We start from the raw sequence: 22869 nt of genomic DNA, 5'->3' as shown, positions 1-22869 counted from the left end.
GGTGTAAATTATGTGCTACGAAAATAACTATTATGATGTTGGTCTTTTATGAGTTCTTTATTATCTTAATGGGGGAGGGGGGGGGGGTATTTTGTTTTAGCCGAGTTAAATCTTCCTCTCTTCTCCTCTCCTCTCTTCTGTTTTACCTCTCGTTCGTATTCGTGTAGAGTCGGTAAACTCCGGCGGTGGCCTGTTGCTTTAAATCTTGCCGCCGTAAAGGATTATGGGATACCACTATCTCCTTTCCTTTAGCATAGGTTGGTCCGGAGTGACCTATGCTAAAGGAGGGTTAAAGGATGAATCAAGGCTCCTTTCCTATGCCTTTCCTAAGCATTTTGAGAATTCGGATCACCTATCCGCCGAGTACTTCCGGTTCATCTCGATAGGAAAGGAAATTTCCTATGCAAAAAATACTTTTCGGATAGGCCCCTGGTGTCACGGTCAAGCAGGATTCATAAATGCTGCAATTATTAGGGCCCGAGCACCGACCGGTGCGAACGAAGCCCTATTGAAATGCAAAGGATTCTTATTATTTTTTTTCTTAATGGTTTTTGGCACTTTTCACCCCCTTCCCGTCATGCATAATTTGAAAATATGTGGCGTACCCATCAGACCTGCAAAAAATTGCAACTTATCGTTGGTTTCGAGACCGGGCCAAAAAAACGGCGCCCCATGTGGCCACAAACAGTTTTTCAGGAAATGCATGCTCAAATTTAGCCTGACTCCGCCCGCCCGCCTACTTCCGGCCAAATTAAATTTTCCCTTCAGTAGTCAGTCTGGGTGTACAGTGCATTTCCCAGTTTTACCGGAGAATTTACAATCGTCCAATCAGCGAACAGAGCGAGTGGCTGAGAACGATGACGTCGAAGTCGCGCTCCAGTTTCAGTTGAATGCTGCGTTCCTTTATACTCGGAAGAAGGAGATTTCCGACTTGGTAGTTCCGAGTTCCGACCTGTCTGTGTTCCAGTGCATCTGCTCGCGAAAGTATGGATGCCTAAAACCTTTCTCGTCCAAATAACTAAACGTTAGGCTCTAACAAGTTACTGTTGCCAGGTACCGGTAGATTCATAGACTACAATATGTAGTGAAGTCGGACATTTCCGAGTTCCCTGTCCAACTGGAACGCACCGTCAGAAGCCGGCTCATGACACACGTGACGACCAAACGTGATGCGATTGGTTGGCTAATCCAGAGTGGCACTGGGCAGATCCAATAGTTTTAAACTTCGACAGACACCCGCCTCCAAGTGAATGAACGTTTGCCAATTACAGCACTTCCAGACCTTCTGTACAAATGAAATGAAGTACGATAGTCTGGTTGGACCAGGCTAGCTCAAATTGGGCTAGAAGCCTGAAATTTTAGGACAACATGTATTGGCCCAAGGCGCACCTAAATGCAGTTTTATGTCCTGGGCCAAACTCAACAGGAAGTCGGCCATTTTGGATTTAGTGCCTAAAATCGCCATATTACAAATTTTCACATATCGACGAACTCGTCCTTGGGCCAATCCGAATAGTCCAATCTCCTAACCTATAAGCCTCCTTTCCTATACCTTAACCCCTAAACGTCATCGGGGTTAAGGAGATATGAAAGGTGCTTCCTATCGAACATAGGAAAAGACAGCACTGTTTCAAATGAATTCGACTCCACTTTTCCTAACCGACGTCATTGCGCGATGGCGAGTAGTGCTGACGTGAGTCACTAGCGTGAAACTACACTAGCCTATTCTCCGAAAATTGACTACAACAAGCGCTCGTTTGATCCATGCGTTCTTTTCATATTTTAATCAGGTTGTCGCCATCAGAGTGAGAATCACTCGCATATATCCCAATTCACATGTGGAATAAAAAGAGGCTACACTTATGTTGATGTTTCAGCCCCTATCTCACTGGGCTGCGACTGTTTGCGACAAGGTGGAGACACAAAATTGTGACAAAATATGCCAATTTGCGACAATTTGCACTTGCAGTCTCACTGAGTTGTTACTTACGACACGTTTGCGAATGTCCTTGCCGGGAGGTCGCATTTATGTCTCACGAACGTCTGGCGAGTGTGGCACGAACGGAATGTCAGTCTCATTTTTGTCTCAAAGCAGTCGCAATTTAGTTTCATATGTCGCCAAACACTCGCAAAGTTGTCTCACACTTCTCGCACTTTCTGACTCGCGGAGACTAAATTGAGAAGGGTTTGCGACGCGTGCGACACACCTGCGACGACTCTGAGACTATTTTGAGACTGATTTGTCGCACACTTTTTTTGAACATGTTCAAAATTCATGCGACAGGACTGCGCGGCTCTGCGACTCATGCAAGGAAATTGAGACCTCCGCGAACGTTTGGAGACAGTTTAGAGACTCGTTTGCGAATGCAGTCTCCAACTTGTCGCAAACAGTCGCAGCCCAGTGAGATAGGGGCTGTACTTCATTAAATATGAAGTTTGTATTTTATTTTCTTATGGTGTAAATTATGTGCTACGAAAATAACTTATGATGTTGGTCTTTAATGAGTTCTTTATTATCTTTATGGGGGGGGGGATTTTGTTTTAGCCTTCCTCTCTTCTCCTCTCCTCTCTTCTGTTTTACCTCTCGTTCGTTTTCGTGTAGAGTCGGTAAACTCCGGCGGTGGCCTGTTGCTTTAAATCTTGCCGCCGTAAAGGATTATGGGATACCACTATCTCCTTTCCTTTTGCATAGGTTGGTCCGCAGTAACCTATGCTAAAGGAGGGTTAAAGGATGAATCGAGGCTCCTTTCCTATGCCTTTCCTAAACATTTTGAGAATTCGAATCACCTATCCGCCGAGTACTTCCGGGTCATCTCGATAGGAAAGGAAATGATTGGCCCCTAGAGTTTTTACGGCAGGGACGTCAAACCACTTCTCAAATACTCAAGACGCTTGCCCGATGTTAAATTGCGGAAAGATTTCAAAATCACAGTAGTACCTGGGAGCTATTGGGGGTCAAAGTTGATGTAAACATCACAAAATACGGACCTCATGAAACTTTAATTCATCATAACTCCTACCTAGCTGCACCAAATTTAAAACCCAAATGTATCTTTGCAGGCCCCACAAAAAAGCCTCTTGAAGCCCCGCCCCAAAATCAACAGGAAGTCTTTTAATTTGAAATATGTGAATTTCTGACTCGAAAATCATCACAATGTTCAAAAATTCACAACTCCTAGCAGGAACATATTTTGCAGGATTGCAGAGTAAAGTGCACACATAACAACTTTTTGTGCAAAAAAAATATGATAGGGTATGTCCTCCGACATGGAAGATGATATACCCGAAAGCTTGTTTTAATCGGAAACCACCGTCTTGCAGCACTGACACGTCATTTGCCAAAAAACATCAAAAACAGACCTCACGAACCCTTTAATTAATCATAACTCAGGCTGTGTTACACCTAGATGCACAATATTTCATATAGCAATGTAAAATCCCAGGACAAACAGAAAAGCCTTTTGAAGCCCCGCCCCAAATCAACAGGAAGACTTTTATTTTTAAATATTCGCCAAAAAACAGGAAGTTGGCCTAACTCCACCATACTCTGTCTCATCTTCTCCAAATGTGTTATGGTTAATGACACCCAAGGCCTGAGGAAGCCCAAACACTAATATTCATAGAAAGTGAGAGAGCCACCTCTCAAAATGCCTTCGCCGTAGCTTGGCGTCTTCGCCAGTAAACAGGAAGTAGCTGTAACTCCACTATACTCTGGTTGCGTTCCGAATCGCATACTTTCTACTATATAGTATGTAGAAAAAAGATTTAGGATGTCCCGATTCTTGTGGCCAGATTTAGGATGGTTAGAAGTACCCGGATGTCCTACTTCATGCGGCCAAGATTGTTAGTGTTGAAAAGTGCATCCTATTTGGGCGATTCTGACCCACAATCCAGTGCGCACGGGAAGTGACGTAACATCGACGAAGCCTCCATATGAAAACAAACGGGGATGCGACGGATATAAAAGCAAGAGGCAAGATCAAGGAGCAATGTTATGATGAAATAAGAGAGTAAAAGTAGCCTATGTCCCAATAGTATGCCTACTGCATCCTAACAAGATTCTTTTTATCGTCGGATGTAGTATGTAGAATAGAAAAAAGAAAAAGTATGCGATTCGGAAAGCAACCTCAGTCTGATCTTCTCAACATTTGATATGCTTAATGAGATCCAAGGCCTGAGTAAGCGCAAACAATAATATTAAGAAAAAGTGAGAGCGCCACCTGCTGGGCAAAGTAAATATTGCATGTTGGTTATTTACCTCCAAGTCCTACACACTTGATCAAATCAACCTCAAAGCTGCTCAGAGAGGTCTAGACAGCCACCATGATAACACGCGAAGCCGGTTCTATCTGCTCCATGGCCTTCGTAGTTTCTCGGCGTCATCGCCACGAAACAGGAAGTCGCTGTAATTTCGCTCTGCACTGTCCATGGCACTGTCCCATGCGCTCCAAACTTCACCCGCCTGGTAAGAGCCCAGGCCTGAGGACGTCCTCGCATCCGTATCAAGCGTGTTGCGGCAGCTTCCGCACTTCCGGCGACAGGTGTGCCGCACGCTCCAAAGAGGAGGAGGCTGCGGCGCATTCTCTCACGCGGTCGCCCGGAGCAACAAGGCCGGCCAGCCGGGACGGCGTCCAGCACGGGGGTGCGAGGGCCCGGTCATCACTGCTCGCAGTTTTAATTTATGTTTATATTTTGTCATCCAGATTGTCCATAATGTAATTTTACTGTTTTTCTATTCTTAACACAAAACATCCATTTTATTTCCAACCACATGTCGCTCTTCCTCATGCTCTTTCTGAGGGTTTTTCTCATATTAGGGCGTCCGGGTGCATGCTACAGGCTACAGATTGTTAAGTTCCTCAAGAGAAATTTGGCATTTGAGACACTGAGACAAACAGATCGAAAGGTCAATGCCACTGTAAACAATTATCAACAGCAGTGCCAAACAAGGACTACCCTAGATATAGCCTATGTCTCTTCGTTTAGAGTAGACCATGCCCATTAGTTACAACCAAGAGGAAAGATTCACTTTTTTTTTCTACTTTTAACCCATGTTATGGTATTTAGTTTACACCATGCACACAAAGAAAACAGAATGATTGTTTTGATTCAGGAACCCAAAAGTAATGTAAAAATAACAACAACAATGGGTCAGAACACCCAGTACCATTCCATTGCGTCATTAACCAAGTATCGTGTTCGTGCTATATTGACCCGGGCTGGGTACATTTTGACCAGATGATTTTTCGTGCATATAAAACAGGGTGCCTCTAGTTGATGACATGGTCATAAAGGCTGCCCTACATGCTAGGAAACTAGTTGGGACTCCATTTGCCTCTAAATGTTAAAATTGTTTTATTTTTCCTGTGTTTTATTACAGGGGTTTAATACATTACATCTGAGTCACATAATAAAACTATTTAATCTTAACATTTGGAAGAGTTTAATCATAAATGTGTGTGTGTGTATTTTTTCCCCCCTACCACTCGACAGCCTGAGTCCACCATTGCCCTCACGTGGCTCTTATTTTCTAACATGATTCCAATCTACAGTAAGTGATGGCTAAGCGTTTAGCGTTGAGTTAAACCAATGTTGTCTAATACAGTCCTTCAATGAATGATCCCTTCACAAAGGTTAAAAGTTTCATTCAACTGAATGGTCATTTTGGAGCAAATGTTTTTATGCTGTGTAACTGTGTTATGTACATTAAAATGTGTTTCTATTGTTTGTCCTTCCCGTTTTGATCAAAGGTAAGACTAAACAAAAACAACAAAAACACGAACATAAACAGGTTTTATTTTTTAAATCTGTGCAGTAGTTCACATTTGACGGCAATTTGTTTGTCCTGTTTTGATTAGGAATCAAAGGGCACATGTACAGTATACAGTAAACTACTGTGGACAAGTGGATTAAAACAATAGATAACATATGTTAGATAAAATAGCAATTTACAAATTTTGTAATTTTCATCTTAAAAGGACGCATAGAAGTTATTCAATTGTATAAATGAACGGGAAACATCATTGTAAAAAAATACAAACCATGAAAGAAATCACAGCAAATTTGAAATTACCCTTTATCATGCATCATAAAGGACTCATAAAGGAGCAGAAGGCTACTTGTAACATAGACAGCAGCATTTTTTTTGTCAGTGAGTAGGCTAGTAGACTGTGGTAGTTTTTTCATTAATTCGGCCTCTTCAGTATTTGGCAAGCATTACATGCCATATTTGCTGATGATTTCCTTTGCCAGTGTGATGTAGGCTGACATGGCCTCGTCCTTGGACGTTCCTGAAAGAGTTTGTAAATACAAAGAATTTGCATTTAAAACACACTATGTTGATACCTGTTCCTCGGTCGATATTTTTTTAACAGATTATAGACGATCCATTGCTGTTTTCAGTGTGATCAGTGGACCAAAGTGGTCAGTCCACCACTTTGGTCAAGACTTAAAAATAATTGAACAACTATTACATGGATTTCCATTCATATTTGCCCAGAGGATGTATCCTACTGACCTTGGTGAATCCCTGACCTCTCCTCTACCTCTGCCATAAGTAGGATGAAATGAGTGGTCTTGAGTGAACTATCTTAACAGATGTGTGAAGGATTGCCATGAAATTCAACAAACATACTTTCCATTCCAATGTCCTCCTCCGGATACATTGTAATACCTTTGGTCCAAATTTAAATCCAATTATTTTGCTCATGAAAAAAATAACTGCAAAACTAATGTCATTCCACTCAACGTCAGCAGAGCATAGGTTTAGCACTAATTAGCATATGATAGCTAAATTGTACAACTAAGTGGTGAACTTGGTATATACACAATATACATAACATCAGCATGTTAGCATTATCCTGTGAATGTGTTTGCATGCTGATATTAGTGTTTATAGTGTTTAGCTCAAAGAAATGCTATTTTACACCTACAAGTATTTCTAACTTGTTACCTTTCCTTGAGTTCCAGACGTCCCACTTGGCTTTTCCCTTTAAGTCCAGCATTCCTGGTCTTTCTAGAATTGTGAAAGCAAGCAGAACATAGAAAATGTTCAGATTATAGTGGACATGGTATGGAAGTGACACAAGTCATACCATGGAAGCAGCAAGTCATACCAGTGTTTATGTCTCCAACAACTGCCTGCTTATAAAGGCCGTACAAGTCCAGCAGCTCCTGGTCCGAAGGCCTTGTTTTCACCTTCTTCACATCCTCTGCCATCTTCTCAAACTCTGCCTGCAAATGACGGATGGAGAACAGAAAACAAACAGTCAAGTCACTCTTGGTATTTCACATGACATATTCAAAGCGTAGAGTTTCCCATGTCTGAATAAAAAGGCATTTGGCGCCGAAGTAGTGTGTCATCAGTAAACCCAGAATATGAGATTGTGCATATTAATCAGGTATAGCCTTAGTATTCTAGCCATGGTGTAGAACCCGGGTAACCTATTGTTGCACAAATTGGAGGCATACAAAGGGCCTTTATTCAAGACTCCAGTGCTTTTGTGCCTAATTGAATAATCTGCTTTACAAAAGGATTGAGCCCATTGCTGGACAGATAGACCAAAGGTTAGCCGAAAATTCCCAAACTCTAAGTGTGGGACTTTTCTTCAAATTATTTAAAATGCAGACAAAAATCTCTTAAACGTGTTCTATGAAGCCTATAGTTAAAATGGGTTTGCATGAGCAGGTCAAATGAGAGACAGATCCTGTTTGTTATTCCTAAAGCTTGATTACTTTTTTTTCATTGTTATTTAAAGCATTCTGCGTGCATTGGCCCAAGTTAACTGGAGCTGCAGCATCAGAAGGATAAACGTGTTCAGACTCGCTATTCTTGGTTTTATATAGCCGACTATGGTATTATCCCACTGTCAAAGATGGATGACATCACCACGTATGGCATGAACACATCACCAGTAAAACCGTTATTCACAATCATTTCATAGCTATCATCAATTGGCCCACATCTCCAGTTTACCGCTGGACAAAATTAAAACTAGTTGCAGTTAATGTCTTACCTGTGACATTTTTTTTGCAGATGCAGCGTCGATTTGTAGCTGAATTTATTTCCCCTGTCTGCTGGACGAGTCGGCGCAGCTGTAATTGCAGCACAGCTGATCTATGCAATGTCGGCCAGGGAGAACCCTGCAGAGGAGGGAGAGGAGGGCTACGGAGGAGCTGATTGGCTGACTGTCACCGCAAACACACACACACACACACACACACACACACACACACACACACACACACACACACACACACACACACACACACACACACACACACACACACACACACACACACACACACACACACACACACACACACCAAAAATAGTAGTACTGTAGGCTACTTTAATATAATTTTAAGTAGGCTTACTTTACATGAGTATTTCCATTCAATGCAATTCTATACTTAGCATGAAATAGGCCTATTATAAGATAGCCCCATGGACATTATGATTATTTATGACAGGATATGGATCTCATTCAATTAAGCTTTTTTAAGAACTTTTGACAATAAAATAGTATTTTATCAGTGGCCTATATATAAACTTAAACCATTATTCGACTACAAACATGTTATAATAAAGGCCATGATACAATTAGAAATAATTACTGGACTTTTAATGTGTGTGATAGATCTTCCACCACTGAAATAAATCACTTAAATTAAAACAGTATTAGTATTGTCTTAAAACAGTATTAGTATTGTCTTAAACACGTTAAAAGTTGTTATTATATATATATATTTTACAATGAACACACTAGAATAACGTTTTGCCTATTGTGTCATCATACCAGTTGAACGCTGGTCGGCGCTGTTTGGATTCTTTAAATAAAGTTTTTCCAATTCAAATAAAATGTCTGCGCCCTGTGGTCCAGTCGTGTTTGAGTTAAAGTGTGAATGAAACCGTTTTTCGAGACGAAAATTGATTATTTTTCAGGTAACGTAACTAAATTTCGCTCATGTTTGTCACGTGTATTGTTAAAGTCTATGGTAGATATAAGAACATCTGAGTTTTCATTACAGTGAGTTTCTCTGGTCAGCAAATATTACTTCGTCTTTAAACCTTAATTTACTAGCCTACTACACGAAACCATAAACTATCAGACATACAACAAAGTCAAATTATTAGTGTTAAAGTATAATGCTACGTCTTATAGGCTATAGGCCTTTTTGTTTTGTTTTATTCCAATTTAGTTCATCCATGTTTTCGTATGTTTCAGTGTGTTATTTATTTTTAACAGGACGACTTTTGTTATTCATCTTTATTGTTCCTATCAGGATTGACTGTTTGTCCCGCACTGTGCAAACCTGTTTTTGAAATGTTCAGCACAAATAAAGATTAAAAAACAAGCAACATATCAGTGCTCTCAGGTGGACAAACGCACCTTCAGCGTGTCTGTACTGTCATTTGTAGCCTTCATACTGCTCTACATTAAAGGCCTACTTCACCGGTTTGAATATGAAGGTGTATTGAAAAAAGGTGTAAAAAAAAACTTACTTTGTAAATATTACTGTGATGTCTTTTACTGTGACATCACAGTAATATTTACAAAGTACGTTTTTTTTAACCCTATATTTCTCTTTCTGTGATGTCACGAGAAGGAGAAATATAGGGTTAAAAAAACACTCTTTCTGCCTTTTCTCAGGCTAGGATGAACCGATTTTAATTTTTTTTGCACATTTATACTACATAGGATCTCAGAATTCAATACACCTTCATATTCAAACCGGTGAAGTAGGCCTTTAAGTGTAGGCCTACATTCTCGTTTGCATCATGTTATCTTGTTTTGATTTCAGAGGAGCTATGGCCGCTGCAAAGAAACTACAGAAGGATAGTCGTTTACAAGTCAAGACCGTCTTCACCTCCCCGTTCACCCCACAGTGGAGCCCACTCCCCCAGGAAGACATGCATTTCATCCTGAAAACCCTGAAGGACAAGCTGCTCTCCACGGGCCTCGAGAAGAAAGAGGTCAAGGTGTTTCGCCCGTGGAGGAAGAAGAAGAGAGATCAGAAACTTGCCGCCTCCTCAGAACCATCAGAACCTGTCCCCCAGCTGAGCCAGCCAGCGCACGCGCCAGGTTCTCCCAAAAATGGCTGGACAGATGTGTCCGCGAGGAGACAGCTGGCCATAGGCATCAATGAGGTCACCAAAGCTCTGGAGAGGAACGAGCTCAAACTGCTGCTCGTGTGCAAGTCCGCAAAGCCCAAACACATGACGAATCACCTGATCACCCTGTGCGCCACGAGGGCCGTGCCGGCCTGCCAGGTTCCCCGGCTCAGTCTGAGTTTGGCGGAGCCGCTGGGGCTCAAAAGTGTCCTCGCGCTGGGATTCAGAAAGTGCGCACACAAAGATGACGAGGCGTTCACTGACACCGTGGATACAATTACCCCCAAAGTGCCCTCACTGTTGGATGTTGGGTGGCTACAAGGCACACCACCCAGTGTGACACCTGGAGACCACGCCGAGCCGCAAGGGGAAGAGGGTGAGAAGAGGGGTCAGAAAAGGAAATTAGAAAGTGAATCGGAAGGAGTCACAGAGTCTCCCTCCTCCTGCTTTCTGCAGCCTCTCAAGGTGAAGAAAATAGTTGCTAATCCTGCAAGGATAAAAAAGAGAAAGGTCAAGGCTTTGCAGGTCAAATGAAGCAGGGACTTGGCCTGGATATCTACAGGACAATTCATATGATTTTGAATGTTTTTGCCTTTTTCCTTCTTCTTTTTTGACCACTTCAAATTGAGCCCTTGTCACAGACTGTGGCCCTGTGGGCCATGTGGACACCCAAGTTATTTTCATTCTCAGGTTGATTAATTATTAAAAGGTATCAAGAGGTGAAAATATATAGTATATCCTAGATAAAAAGCAACAAATACCAAATGCACGTACATAATTGAGGAAAAAAACTAAAGAAATGTGACTGCCTTCTAAAGCAGGTCATTCTCTGTTTTCATAGTCCACTGACATGAATGGAAAAAGCAGTCGATGGAAACTAATAAGTATGGTGTTTACAAGAATTGTTATAACTTGGATAAAAATATCTTAGATGCTGGTATGATCCTTTACATTGACTTTATTTTTGATTGTGGCCAAAAACAGAAAACAGGACATTTGAATTTATGTTTCTGAATTAAAAAATCAACTCACAACGGTCTGTGATACATGTTTTATGCTCTTTTTATAATTATGACTGATGTTGAAATTCACAGAAACAAACATTTCAGACCCCATCCAATTAAAATGTAATCTTTAACAAATCTTAATAAAAGGGCAATACTTTTAAGACGCTCGTTAAAAACAAGTACATTACTCGTGTTCCTTTTTCAAAGGGAGTTTATTGAATCAAATTTCCATGCTGATATAGCTGACGTGTGTGTTGAAACGGATTGTTATTTGCATGAGCTCATGTCTAAATGATGCTGGTACAATTTCTTCAGCTTTTTCACAGATTACAATGGACTTGAATAAAAATATTGTTCTTCAGTTAGAGAAAGCTTTATGTAATTTCAAAAGTACACGCCCAGCACCCTCGAAAATCTTAATTTAAAAAACAAAAACATCTTTTCAATAAGGCAGGTATTTCAGATTGACTAAAGGGTGTGGCTTATAACAATGCTAAAAAACCTCATGGCTCCAAGTTCATTTAAACATTTGACGCAACCAACATCCATGAAGCACACCGTTGACTCAGTAACCCATTCTGTGTTAAATTAATGCCAGTAATGGCTGTCTTTGCGAATCCTCATTCAACCTTTCGATAGTTAAAAATAGAAAGTATAAATAAAAATATCTGCACCCTGAAGCAGTGACTGTCCGTAGCTTGTCCCTTTCTTGCTAATATATAAAGGGATGAGAGAAATGAACGACAGAAATAACAGCAGCCTTAAGTTATGCAGAGCCACATGAGCACAAAGACATAAAGTGACAAACTCAGAGCAAAAAGGACAATTTAAAAACATTTGTAACCTTTGAGTACACCAGCAGCACCAGCACAGAACAAGTGGTCTGACAACAGTTTTTCACCCAAGGTCTTCACCCTCCCGAGCTAGCACAGGGAAATACTCCAAAACCTCAAACCTCAGTTTTAAAGTTGCCTATTTAACTGGATTTTTTTTTAAGGGAATTACTGGAAAGAAAAAAACAAAACAGGAATGATGTCTTAAGACATTTTTGCAAAGTACAATGATAATATCAGAACCGTTTCACACATTTTGCTGTAAAACACTTAAAAAAATGACCCACAGTATATTTTTCAGACACAAATACAGTACCTTAAAAAAATCCAAGGAAGCTAATAACCTGGAAAAACAGGGAAAGCTCTGATTTGCGGTTACTGACAGTGACTTGTTTGTTCAGCCATTTTTCCTCACACTAAATGTTGTTCTCGATTCTCTGTGTAGTTTCAGTCAGTGCGTTTACATGCAGACTCATAATCGGATAACTAAACGAATAAGACCTCAACAGGACTTTTAAACTGCATGTAAACACCTTTATCCGATCTACTTCGGACACAAATCGGCACAATAACGGACAAGAGAAGTCGGATAAGAACACCTAGATAATTCGTTCATTGTCGGCTTTCTCTCTGCATGTATACAGGGATCGGATATCGCATATCGGACTTCTCCTTCTGTGCTTGTGTGCCTGCGCGTGATAGGCTACACCATGGGTTATTGACGGAAGAGAACCGGACGTGGCTCTAAAACCACTTGTTGAAAGCATGGTTGAAAGGGCTACAGCGCCACCTAGCATAGTGGAGACAGCCATGCATCGGACATTTATCCGATTTCTGAAAGGCCATGTATACTCAGACAAGTGACACGGTCCGTTCGAGTGTCTTGTTCGATATATGTGATAATCCAATCTAGTTGTGCCATGTAACCGCACTGACTGAGAGCTTTATAAAGAACACATTTAACATCCTCAAGGAGAAGGGATTGATGGAAAGAACACTGGCCATAGCTGCTTTAAATGTGACTTAACCACAAGAAAATAGTACTCTTTCAAAGTAAATAAACAATTTTTATGCTATAAAAACTGTCTCTAGACAGGAACCCAAGACAATTTTTTGTACAAAATCTAATCAAACCTTGGCTATAGTTTAATTGGTATTTTCTGTGAATCTCCCTTCCCTGCTTGTACACAGAGCATGTTATTCTTAATATTTTCAGCTACTGTAACTCTAATTTAACAGCCTTGCTGACCTAACATACCGATCACATGCAGATAACCCTAAACTGAACGACGGGCGGCATCAGTGAATATGACGGTTTAAAGGTTCTATTAGAAATACCAACTCTTGACACAGGTTTATAAGGGGGAAATGACTCACCTCCTTTGAAAAAACACACCAAGGTTTAAAAGTTTGTACCGCAAATTATCCGTTTTGAAATTTGACCCTTAGAAAAAAAATTATAATAATGAAATGGGCCCTTTCGCTTGTTTAGGAACTCAAAATTGTGCTTTGTTGATGCATTACATTCTTCATCAAAAACCACATAAACCCACATTGTCCAAACAAACTCAGTGACATCTACACTACTGATGAGGGAAATACTTTGGATCAGCCCTCCTGAACCCCAAACTCACACTACAGGAGTAAATATGATCTGGCTTTAAATGTACAGTTAACTATATACTTTTAACAAAAAAACATTATCAATGCACCAGTTGAATGAGTCCTTCCATTGTGTGTGTGTGATACGAGTGTTTGTTTGTGTGTGTGTGTGTGCGTGTGTGTGAGAACATTTGTCAATTAAAAGTTAAGATGATATTTTCCTCCAGAAGGCTTGAGGGAAAAGGTTCCTTCCGTTCTTAGCCATTCTACTTCTACTGAGGCCAATAACAGCCAGCAGAGAAACTTCTGAGCAAAATAACATGAGACGGGACGGGAGCATTAATTCTTCAGTTGTCTTTAAGCTGCCCTCTTTCACTGCAAGGGTGCAGTTGCAGAGGGGACACAACAACTATTGTTTCTATATCATGTTTAATTGTTGATTATCATTTAAATTGTTCAATGTCAGCAATATTAAAATTACATGTCAGACCCTTGCCTTGAGGCGTCGACTGAAGAGGAGAACTTAACAGAATTCAAAATGTCAAGGCATCCTCTTGCATGTCAAACTGGTATGTTTCTTTTTTTTATGCGAGTGTGCATGTCAGGAGCATTGTACTGTATGAGTATCTCAGGCATAGCATGACTTCACATTCAGGATGTTGATGATTTAGGAGCTTTCACCTCCAGGTGAGCTGAGAAAGGTTCTCGATGACACAAGTGCCAGGTGAACTACCTCCCAGTCTCCTGGTCGGTTTTTACTGTTGTAGTTCTCATTGTCTAGCTTGGGCTACCTGTATGTCCAGGTGAGGACCTGGACATGTCAGGAGTACGCTGGCGACCTCCTGATCAGTGTTTGTGTAGCCGTCGTGACGAGACCTGCTACTGAAGGACCAGGCCAACCTGAAAAACAGACCTTTTTTAATATAAATATTTACATACATTTTTCAAATAAATATTTACATACAACCATGGTAAAACTGTTGGATTGTTTTAGCTAACTGAGCTAGGTAACGGACAAAACTAGCACTAGCATGCTGGACTAAGACCACTTCAGACTTAAGTTGTAAAAGAGGCGATACTGTGTCGACACATCCAACCTGACATTTGATCAAGAGACACAAACTTAGTGAAGGATTTGGCTGATTCAAATGTATTGAAAAAACTACTTCTAATATCATTGCCACTCAAATAGTCTGATTTAGTGTATGAAAGCACTCAAAACTAAGACTTTGTGGGCTTGGTAGGAAAACTTAACCCTACTTTAATACAGTAAAACTCTGTTTGACTACAGCGTTTTAGTCCATGCATGTAAAATAAGGATGTTAAATGCAGACAAATTCCACTACAAATAACATCCACAAAATCAATTCAGGACCTACTTTGTCTCATTAATTGCCCTTAACACCTGCTGCTTACCTTATCAGGATCCATAGGGGGACATTTCCAGTTGTAGAGGTAATACTGCAGATTTCCATCTCCTATGCCAAACTTGAGCTTCTCCAGAAACACCTTATTCTCCATTAGATCCAAGGCATTGAACACATCAAAACCTTTCTGTTAAACACACAGAATAGGAAGTCACAAACTAAATAGCATGATAAAATACAGAGGAGCATAACAATTAATGAAAAGTTTGGTGGTTTGAGAAAATGTTCCAAGAGTTTTTTATTTTTAAATTATTTCATGTATATGTAGCTCTGGAAGACTTCTTTCTGACCTAGGGTTTAAACTGTTGTGGTTGGCTTTACAAATGCATGCCGTCCTGTGGGGAAGTCGTGCTCACCAATCGGATGTGGCCCAAACTAAGACAGATTAGCAACAAAATAAGTTATTGTGAAGGGCCTGTAGGGGAACAGTCGCCAAATCACAAGGCATCAAAACAAACCCACACCAGCACCTGAAAAAGCCCCACAGGCAGCTCTAACAGCCAAAAAGTCAGTAAAGTAGCGATGTTTTAGCCAAGTCTAGAAAACAAAATACTATTTCAGAGTTGTTTGTGACTGTTAATATGTATCAAAACAAAGGGCTTAACAGCAGCTACGAGATATCCAACATCATAACTCATTATCTATTAACACTGTGACACATTGAATATTTAATTTAATCATATCGCAAAGTAGATAAATAGATCATTAGCCCAAATCATTCAGCCCTAGACAACAACTGATATAATGACTGAGTGCAATAGAACAGTTAAATGTTTTGATAGTGGCATGATTTTGACAACTCCACCACATAGAGGGCAACATTACCATTTTGGCCAGGATCAGTGCATCATTCACTAAGTCCAGTAGTGGGGTTTGTGTATGAACGTTGTAAAAAGAGTACGCCGCCTTCAGGCTCGTATGGAGAGGGTGATGCATCACAGTCGAAGGCAGAGTGTAGAAACTAGTGAAGTCGGTCAGAACGCCACCGGCACCCTGAGCAGAGAGAGACACACAAAAGCTGTTTGAACAGATACAGGGTTTTTCCTGCATTCAAAAAATTTTGGCGCCCGCCAAAGGAATTTTAGCGCCCGCCAAAGGAAAATCCTCAGCGCCAAAGTGTTTTTTTTTTTATATATATAGATAAATAAATAAAAATCTACTTAAAACGGCTCCAAATGTGTTTCCATTTCCGCGCCATTTCAGTCATATTACTTGCAATCTCAGTTGTAAAAAAATAAATCAGGTCGGGGATAATCGTTATTAAACTATCATTGTTCCGCTCGCCGGGGCATGTAGGCTTATAAATGCAGCGCACCCTTTCAGTCGTGAGCTCCGCTCGGCCCCTCCCTTACCTGAGTTTAGCTATCGGCTCGTCCAGAGTAGGAGGGAGATGTTGCGCATTGCCGGGTGTTTTGAAAAACTTCTAGATGACGAGAATAAAGGTAAAACTAATTGTGTTGTCTGAAAACACTTCAGACTCACAACAGACTAAAATAATGTGCAAGATTTGTCACACGCGAGTAACGTGACATACGCGACCGAGAGAGAGAGACAGAGAGAGAGAAAGAAAAGTGATATACGACCTGATCTGCACCTTTAAACATCCCGACCAATTTGTTTATTCACTTTAAGTCGAATCATAGTGGTCTATGACCAAGCAATCAATGAATAAAAACACAGGAAGTTTAAAGCTCCTTGACTCCTGCCACCACAACTGTCAACACTACAATGCAACTGCCTATCCAGCCAGCTCCATGACATAAATAAATCATGCCCTTACATTCAATGCTAGCAAAAGACGTGCCCTATCAACACCATTTACAACTGGTTATTTTTATTTTGACATATTTTTTTTAAATTATTAAAAATATGTTTCACTTATTTAGCCTATTTCTATTCTCCCTGTTTTCAGTTCAATTAGGCATTTGTTTAAAGTCCAAAGTCATGGTGTTATTAGAAAAAAACCTTGTTAAAAGTAAAATAAATGCATAATGTTCTTAAATCAATGATTAACTGTCTTTAATAATCGTGATAACACAATGTGATTACTCAAAATAATCATGATTATGATTTTTTCATAATCGAGCAGCCCTACCTTCTTCCATGGTTTAGATCAATTAGAAACAATTAAAGTATTAGGCCTAAATAGGTAGGCCTAGTCATTTTGGCCTATTTTGACTTCATATATAGGTTGTTTATTGTGATTTCATAAGCGTCAGTGAGCTCCATGGTAACACAGTGATTGACAAGCTGACTGAAATGCTCTTGAGCTGGACAGAAACTCCCCTCTCCCAACCCAACACCCCTCTTAAAATACACAAACCGTTTGCCTTTACTGTCGCGACCCCAAAAAAAGTCGGTCGCGTACTGACCCCCCAAAGGCGCATTCTGAGCCAGGAAAAACCCTGCAGATAGAAGACCAAACAGACAGTCAGCACCTTATGAACACAAACTGATTTCACATACCTCCACTACATATGTGTCAATTATGTTGTCCTGTGGCAGAAACCAGTGAACCACCTCCTCTACTCCCATAGAAGGTGCAAGTTGGAAACGTCTCAGGTATTTCTGTAGCAGCTCAGTGACCTGGCGGATATCACGCCTCTCCATCGGCCGCAGGCCCGGGGTCTTGATGCTCTATATGGGGTGCAGAAGGCAGGAGAAAAATCAATATGAGATCCTGCCATTGCTTAGAAATGTAAAGAGATCCAAGACTGACAGGTGGGAGTGTTTACATCTGGAAGTCTGTAGAGTTTCATGGTTCTCTGCAGGGTCATGTTTCTGCTCAGGTGGGAGAATTTAACTTCCACAAGCTTTCTGGGATTCAGAGAGCGGTGCCAATACCTGAAACCAGCGAGGAGAAACAAAAGGAAGCAGAGAAAAGAGTTTAATTAACTTTCTCACAGCGTCACATGTTTTTTATTGATTGAATATTGCATATCATACCTGCATGTGGACACCGGTTTAGGCAGGACCACTCCAGCTGTGTATACCGCCTGAAATATTCCTTCTAAATTCACCCTACGTGTGATCTCTCGGATTAGTACCGGAGCAACACGCTTTGAACGCAGCTTCTTATGGACACACAGGAAGTTGATTTCAACCATCTTCTTCAGTCTGAGGAGCAGCAGAAAGAAAAGGTGAAGTGTGCATGAAATCCAAAGAGCTTCTATTGACCCACATCAATGCTATGATCAGTTCTGAGCGCTCACGTGTCATAGATGCGTATATCTGCAGGAATGGCACTGATGAAGCCAACAAGCTTCTTATTTGAGGACACTCTCACTCCACAGTGCCACTGAGGTAACCAGCCCGGTGGACGCAGAGCCCTGAGAGGGGAAGAAATGCTTAGTGGGAGAGCAGACAGTTGCATTTTGTATTATGACCATATCTGGTGAGTAGCAAGTAATAAACAAGAGCGACATCAGAAATGAAGGCTTACCATTTGAGAAAGTTTGGTGAGTAATCAAATCTGAACATGTTATCGTCGTCCTCCACATAGTTCTCATTTAACAATGTGTACAACTCCTTCAGCTGAAAAAGACACAGCGGACATTTTATTTGTTTATCGTTTCTACAAAAGATAATTAAGAGCTGCAATGATTAGTCAATTAAAGGTGAAGTAAGCGATATATTTATGTTAATATACATGTTAAATCGCTCTATATTCATACATTGATCATTTATATAGTGTGCGCGTTTCATAACTCCGATCTCTCAGGTCACCTGCTCTGCATGTAATCGTCAAATAAACTTTTCGGTGATCCCACAACTGATATCCAATCAGAAGAGAGAACGCTACAAACCGGCACGTCTCACTGCCGGTGCACATGCAGAGCGACAGACGGGTGAATGTTTATGCGCCTACAATGGCGGAGCAAGTAAAAATCCTTCCCAATGTCTGTTTAGATTGTTTTTATCATGTTTTACCACACTTACGGATCTGAGAGGATGCTAGATAACTCGCTGCTTGAAGGCCGCAGTGCATTAATGTGGTGACATACGGACGAGGGAGGGGACTGCTAACTGCAGTCAGTGACAGGAAGTTAGCTAAACTGACCATTCAGTTTACTTCACCTTTAATGAATCCAAAGAAAAATCAATTGACAACTATCTTTATTGTTCAAGTAATTTTTCAAGCAAAAATGGCAACATATGATGTGTTCTAAGATGTGAGGCAGTATCTGACACAAAACAACTAATCATTTATTCTGGAGAATAATCAGCAAATTAGTTGATCATGAAAATAATAATTTGCTGAAATAGTTTTAGAGTATCTGTAACAAACTCTGTACATACCACATCTGCATTGCTGAGATCCAGAGTGTCCCACATGAAGCCTTGAGGTAAAGAATATGGCTCCTGTCTAATGTTATCTTTGTCTGCTTCTATCGGCCCATGACTCGTCACCACCTCATCTGCAACAACAAAAAAAACACACCTCTGGTCAAAAGACACAAAACTAACTCCAAGCACTGCGTTTACAGAGGACCATTACATTTCCTGATCTTGAATATTGCTCAGGTGACTCCGATCCCTAGTCAATGCCAAAATCGGCATCTTTCTTTCCTGTGTTGACCAGGCAAACCAATGGCACCTACTCCTGCACTGACCAGCGCATTTGCCAATGGTTGTGAGGAAATTCTAAAGCCAGTGTGCCCAGTGAGCATGCCTGGAGACTGTGTTGAAATAAAATCAGCAGATGGCGCTGCAGCACAGAAGAATTGTACAAGAAAGATATGAATCAATGCTTTGCTGACAGCTGAGGCAATACTGTTTGAGTTAGTGTTGAAAATGTTTAAGAAATTTACGTTACCATCCATTAGCCAAGCTAAGGATTAATTATCACTCTGTCACTAAGAACTTATAAGGCTAAATAAAAGCTTTAGGACATGGACTATTTTTGCAGCACAATTCACACAATTTAGACCTAAATCACATAAACAATGCTCTTCCTCGCCGAGTTAAGGAGGTACTTACTTAGCTTCGGCACGGGCTGGGTGTCCCAGAACTGGTACTTGTGCTTGGCTGCATCATCAATGCTTTTTGCTGGACCCTGGCAGGACAGCAGCTCCATGGCTCTTTGGATGTCCTGCAGCTTCTGAATGGGCAGGCCAGGGTTCTGTAGATGGAGACGGGACACATGAACCAAGGCCATACTTACACTAATTTTATATGCAGATAATATCATTATTTATTTATTTCATTATATGTTTATTATAGGACACAAGCAATGTCTGAGCAAAGGTTGGATAACCCCTATTGATCGATTCACTGTGATGGCAAACAAACAGGTTTTTCTTAGTTGGGAAATGGACACCTCTGGCACCTTGTCTATCATCAACCTTCACTAGGTTAATGGAATATCAGTCTTGGATGTTAAGCCCATGCCATGAAAGGGACCTGTGCACATGTCAACTGCTCCTCACCGCACCTTGATCTCCTGAGAGTCCGAGGCAGAGTCGGACTTGGCTCCCCCCGAGCTCGGCTTCTCTTTCTTCCTCTTCTGCTTCTTCTTCTTCCTCTTGGCCCCCAAATCTCCCCCTGGACTCCTACAAGATGCACACACAAGGGCAAGGCACATCATTGACTGTGTTTGACTCTTGAAACACACACACACACACACACACACACACACACACACACACACACACACACACACACACACACACACACACACACACACACACACACACACACACACACACACACACACACACACACACACACACACACACACACACACACACACACACACACACACACATACATTAATGTCCTGGATTTTAACCATAACCAGTGCTTGCCTATATATCTAACCCTGACAAACCTTAACCACTGATACAAATATCAGCATTTATCAATGGGGGACATGGCTTTTGTTCCCAATTGCACATGCGCCTCAATCAAATGATATTAACTGTGTCCCCGAAAGTCAGAGACACACACACAACCAAAGCAGCAGCAGCGAGAAGCTAACGTTAGCTACCATAGCAACGAATGACAGCTGAGCTGAGCTAACCGTTAGCAAACTAACGGTTTGTCTGTACGGTGGGCTGGCATGGCATCATGTCATTCAGTCAAAGTGTACATTTTATACGTGAAGACACACACGATTAAAACAAAAAAAAAAACAGTGCTTTAAAGGGTTTGGAGTCAGCACTTATTCCGTTGTTACAAGTTTGAAATGAGGGCCTCGTAGCAAACAGTACAGCGGCGTTTGTGTCGGCTAACGTTAGCTGCACACATAAACAGGCGCCGCTGAAACATCGTTACCGGACAGGCCGTCCTCACCCCTGCATATGCTCATTCTCCTCTTCATTGTCTCCGTCTATCCCGCAGGTATCCTGGTCGTCCAGCTCCAGGCTCTGCTGGCTGGCAGCGGATTCACTGTCCTCCGCCATTATAAAAAATGTTATCTAAAAAAAATTGCCAGACACCGTATGATGATAAGAGATCATGGGCATCGGGCGTTTGATGGAAAAACAAAGAAAGTGCCGAAGGAAACCGCACCGCCTAGAGGCCAAAGGAGGAAAAACACAGCTCAACTCCTACCTTTAAAGGTGAAACACAGTCCAAATGTAACTATACATACATTTAATATAAAATTTAAAAATAACCAACCCGTTTTTCCCATGTTCATTTTGCGTCAATTTGATAAACCCAACTTCCATTATAAATATGCACCAGTTCAATTTTAAGTCTTACAAACTTTTAGACACAGGGGCCATTCCCAAGACAGGTTCAAAACAAAGGGTCTCACTCCCTGCAGATCCGGATTCATTGTTTTAAAAGGCATTAAATAAGCTGTAATATAATAATAATCTAAAAACAAAGCCTTAATTGGTAGGCTATTAATGTCTTAAAATCAATCTTTTAAAATACTTTAAAATGCTAAGAAATGGGGGAGTAGGATTTTTTATCAACCATTAAAAAAAACGTTTAAAATATTTCAACACTTAACTAGGCCTACTGTAGCCTATAGATTTCACAACTTTTTCAGTGCACCAAATATTTTAATGCAAAATGTCCCTTACCCCAAAACATTGATGTTAAATGCTTAACCAAGGATTAACTAACCATTAATAATTAAGCATTTAGCTAATGCTTAATAAGCTTTAACTATGCATTCACTAACTGTTAATAGCATTTACTAAGCATTAACTAACAGTTCATGTATGTACCCTTATTGTAAAGTGTCACCAAAAGAAGTCTTAAATCTAACTTGCCTGAAGCATGAATCCTGATAACTGATATTTTATATGCATTGTATATACAGTGGCTTGCAAAAGTATTCATACCCCTTGAAATTTTCCACATTTTGTCACGTTACAACCACATACGTACATTTATTTATTTTATTGGGATTTTATGTGATACACCAACACAAAGATGCACCATTCCTGGATGCTATTCATACCTATTGATCTAGCCCTCCTGCATTATCACTAAAACACTATGCTTTGATTTAAACCATTTCATAGTAGATCTGGTTGTATGTTTAGGGTAGTTTTCCTTCTGGAAGGTGAACCCCTGCCCCAGTCTCAAGTCTTTTGCAGACTCTAACAGGTTTTCTGCCCTGTATTTGGCTCCATCTATCTTCCCATCAACTCTAACCAGCTTCCTTGTATCTGCTGAAGAAAAGGACCCCATTGGCATGATGCTGCCACCACCATGTTTCACTGTGGTGATGGTGTGTATTGGGTGGTGTGTAGTGTTAGTTTCCGCCACACATTGCATTTTGCATTCAGGCCAAAAACTTCACGTTTGGTCTCATCTGACTATATGGCTTTTGGCAAGGGTTGGAGGAAGGTCCTCTGTTCAGATGATATAAAAATGTAAGTTTTTGGCCTTAATGCAAAATGCAATGTGTGGTGGAAAACTAA

At 40.8% G+C, this 22869-nt stretch overlaps 3 protein-coding genes across 3 annotated transcripts; 1 reads left to right on the top strand and 2 right to left on the bottom strand.

Annotated features, from left to right (window-relative positions):
- Positions 1-5853: 5853 nt before the first annotated feature.
- acbd7 (acyl-CoA binding domain containing 7) lies at positions 5854-8111 on the bottom strand. Its single transcript, XM_080038810.1, has 4 exons — positions 8016-8111; positions 7116-7233; positions 6953-7015; positions 5854-6290 (listed from the first exon to the last, which is right to left on the bottom strand). Exons 1-4 carry the CDS (start codon positions 8022-8024, stop codon positions 6217-6219), a joined length of 264 nt encoding a protein of 87 aa, XP_079894936.1. The 5' UTR covers positions 8025-8111; the 3' UTR covers positions 5854-6216.
- Positions 8112-8849: 738 nt separating this feature from the next.
- On the top strand, positions 8850-14387 carry rpp38 (ribonuclease P/MRP 38 subunit). The gene is made up of 2 exons (XM_080040230.1): positions 8850-8944; positions 9805-14387. Exon 2 carries the CDS (start codon positions 9812-9814, stop codon positions 10646-10648), a length of 837 nt encoding a protein of 278 aa, XP_079896356.1. The 5' UTR covers positions 8850-8944; positions 9805-9811; the 3' UTR covers positions 10649-14387.
- On the bottom strand, positions 14319-21387 carry nmt2 (N-myristoyltransferase 2; the record flags this gene model as incomplete). Its single annotated transcript, XM_080039577.1, has 12 exons — positions 14319-14456; positions 14973-15110; positions 15809-15976; positions 17450-17620; positions 17719-17827; positions 17930-18100; positions 18196-18312; positions 18426-18517; positions 19283-19401; positions 19964-20105; positions 20418-20535; positions 21278-21387. The coding sequence occupies 12 exons, from the start codon at positions 21385-21387 to the stop codon at positions 14436-14438; spliced, it is 1476 nt and encodes a 491-aa protein (XP_079895703.1). The 3' UTR covers positions 14319-14435.
- Positions 21388-22869: the final 1482 nt, after the last annotated feature.

Source organism: Ammodytes marinus (assembly GCF_949987685.1).
Source record: "Ammodytes marinus genome assembly, chromosome: 13".
Classification (NCBI taxonomy): Eukaryota; Metazoa; Chordata; class Actinopteri; order Uranoscopiformes; family Ammodytidae; genus Ammodytes; species Ammodytes marinus.
Note: the sequence above shows the minus strand (reverse complement) of the source record. Positions and strands in the feature narration are given on the sequence as shown.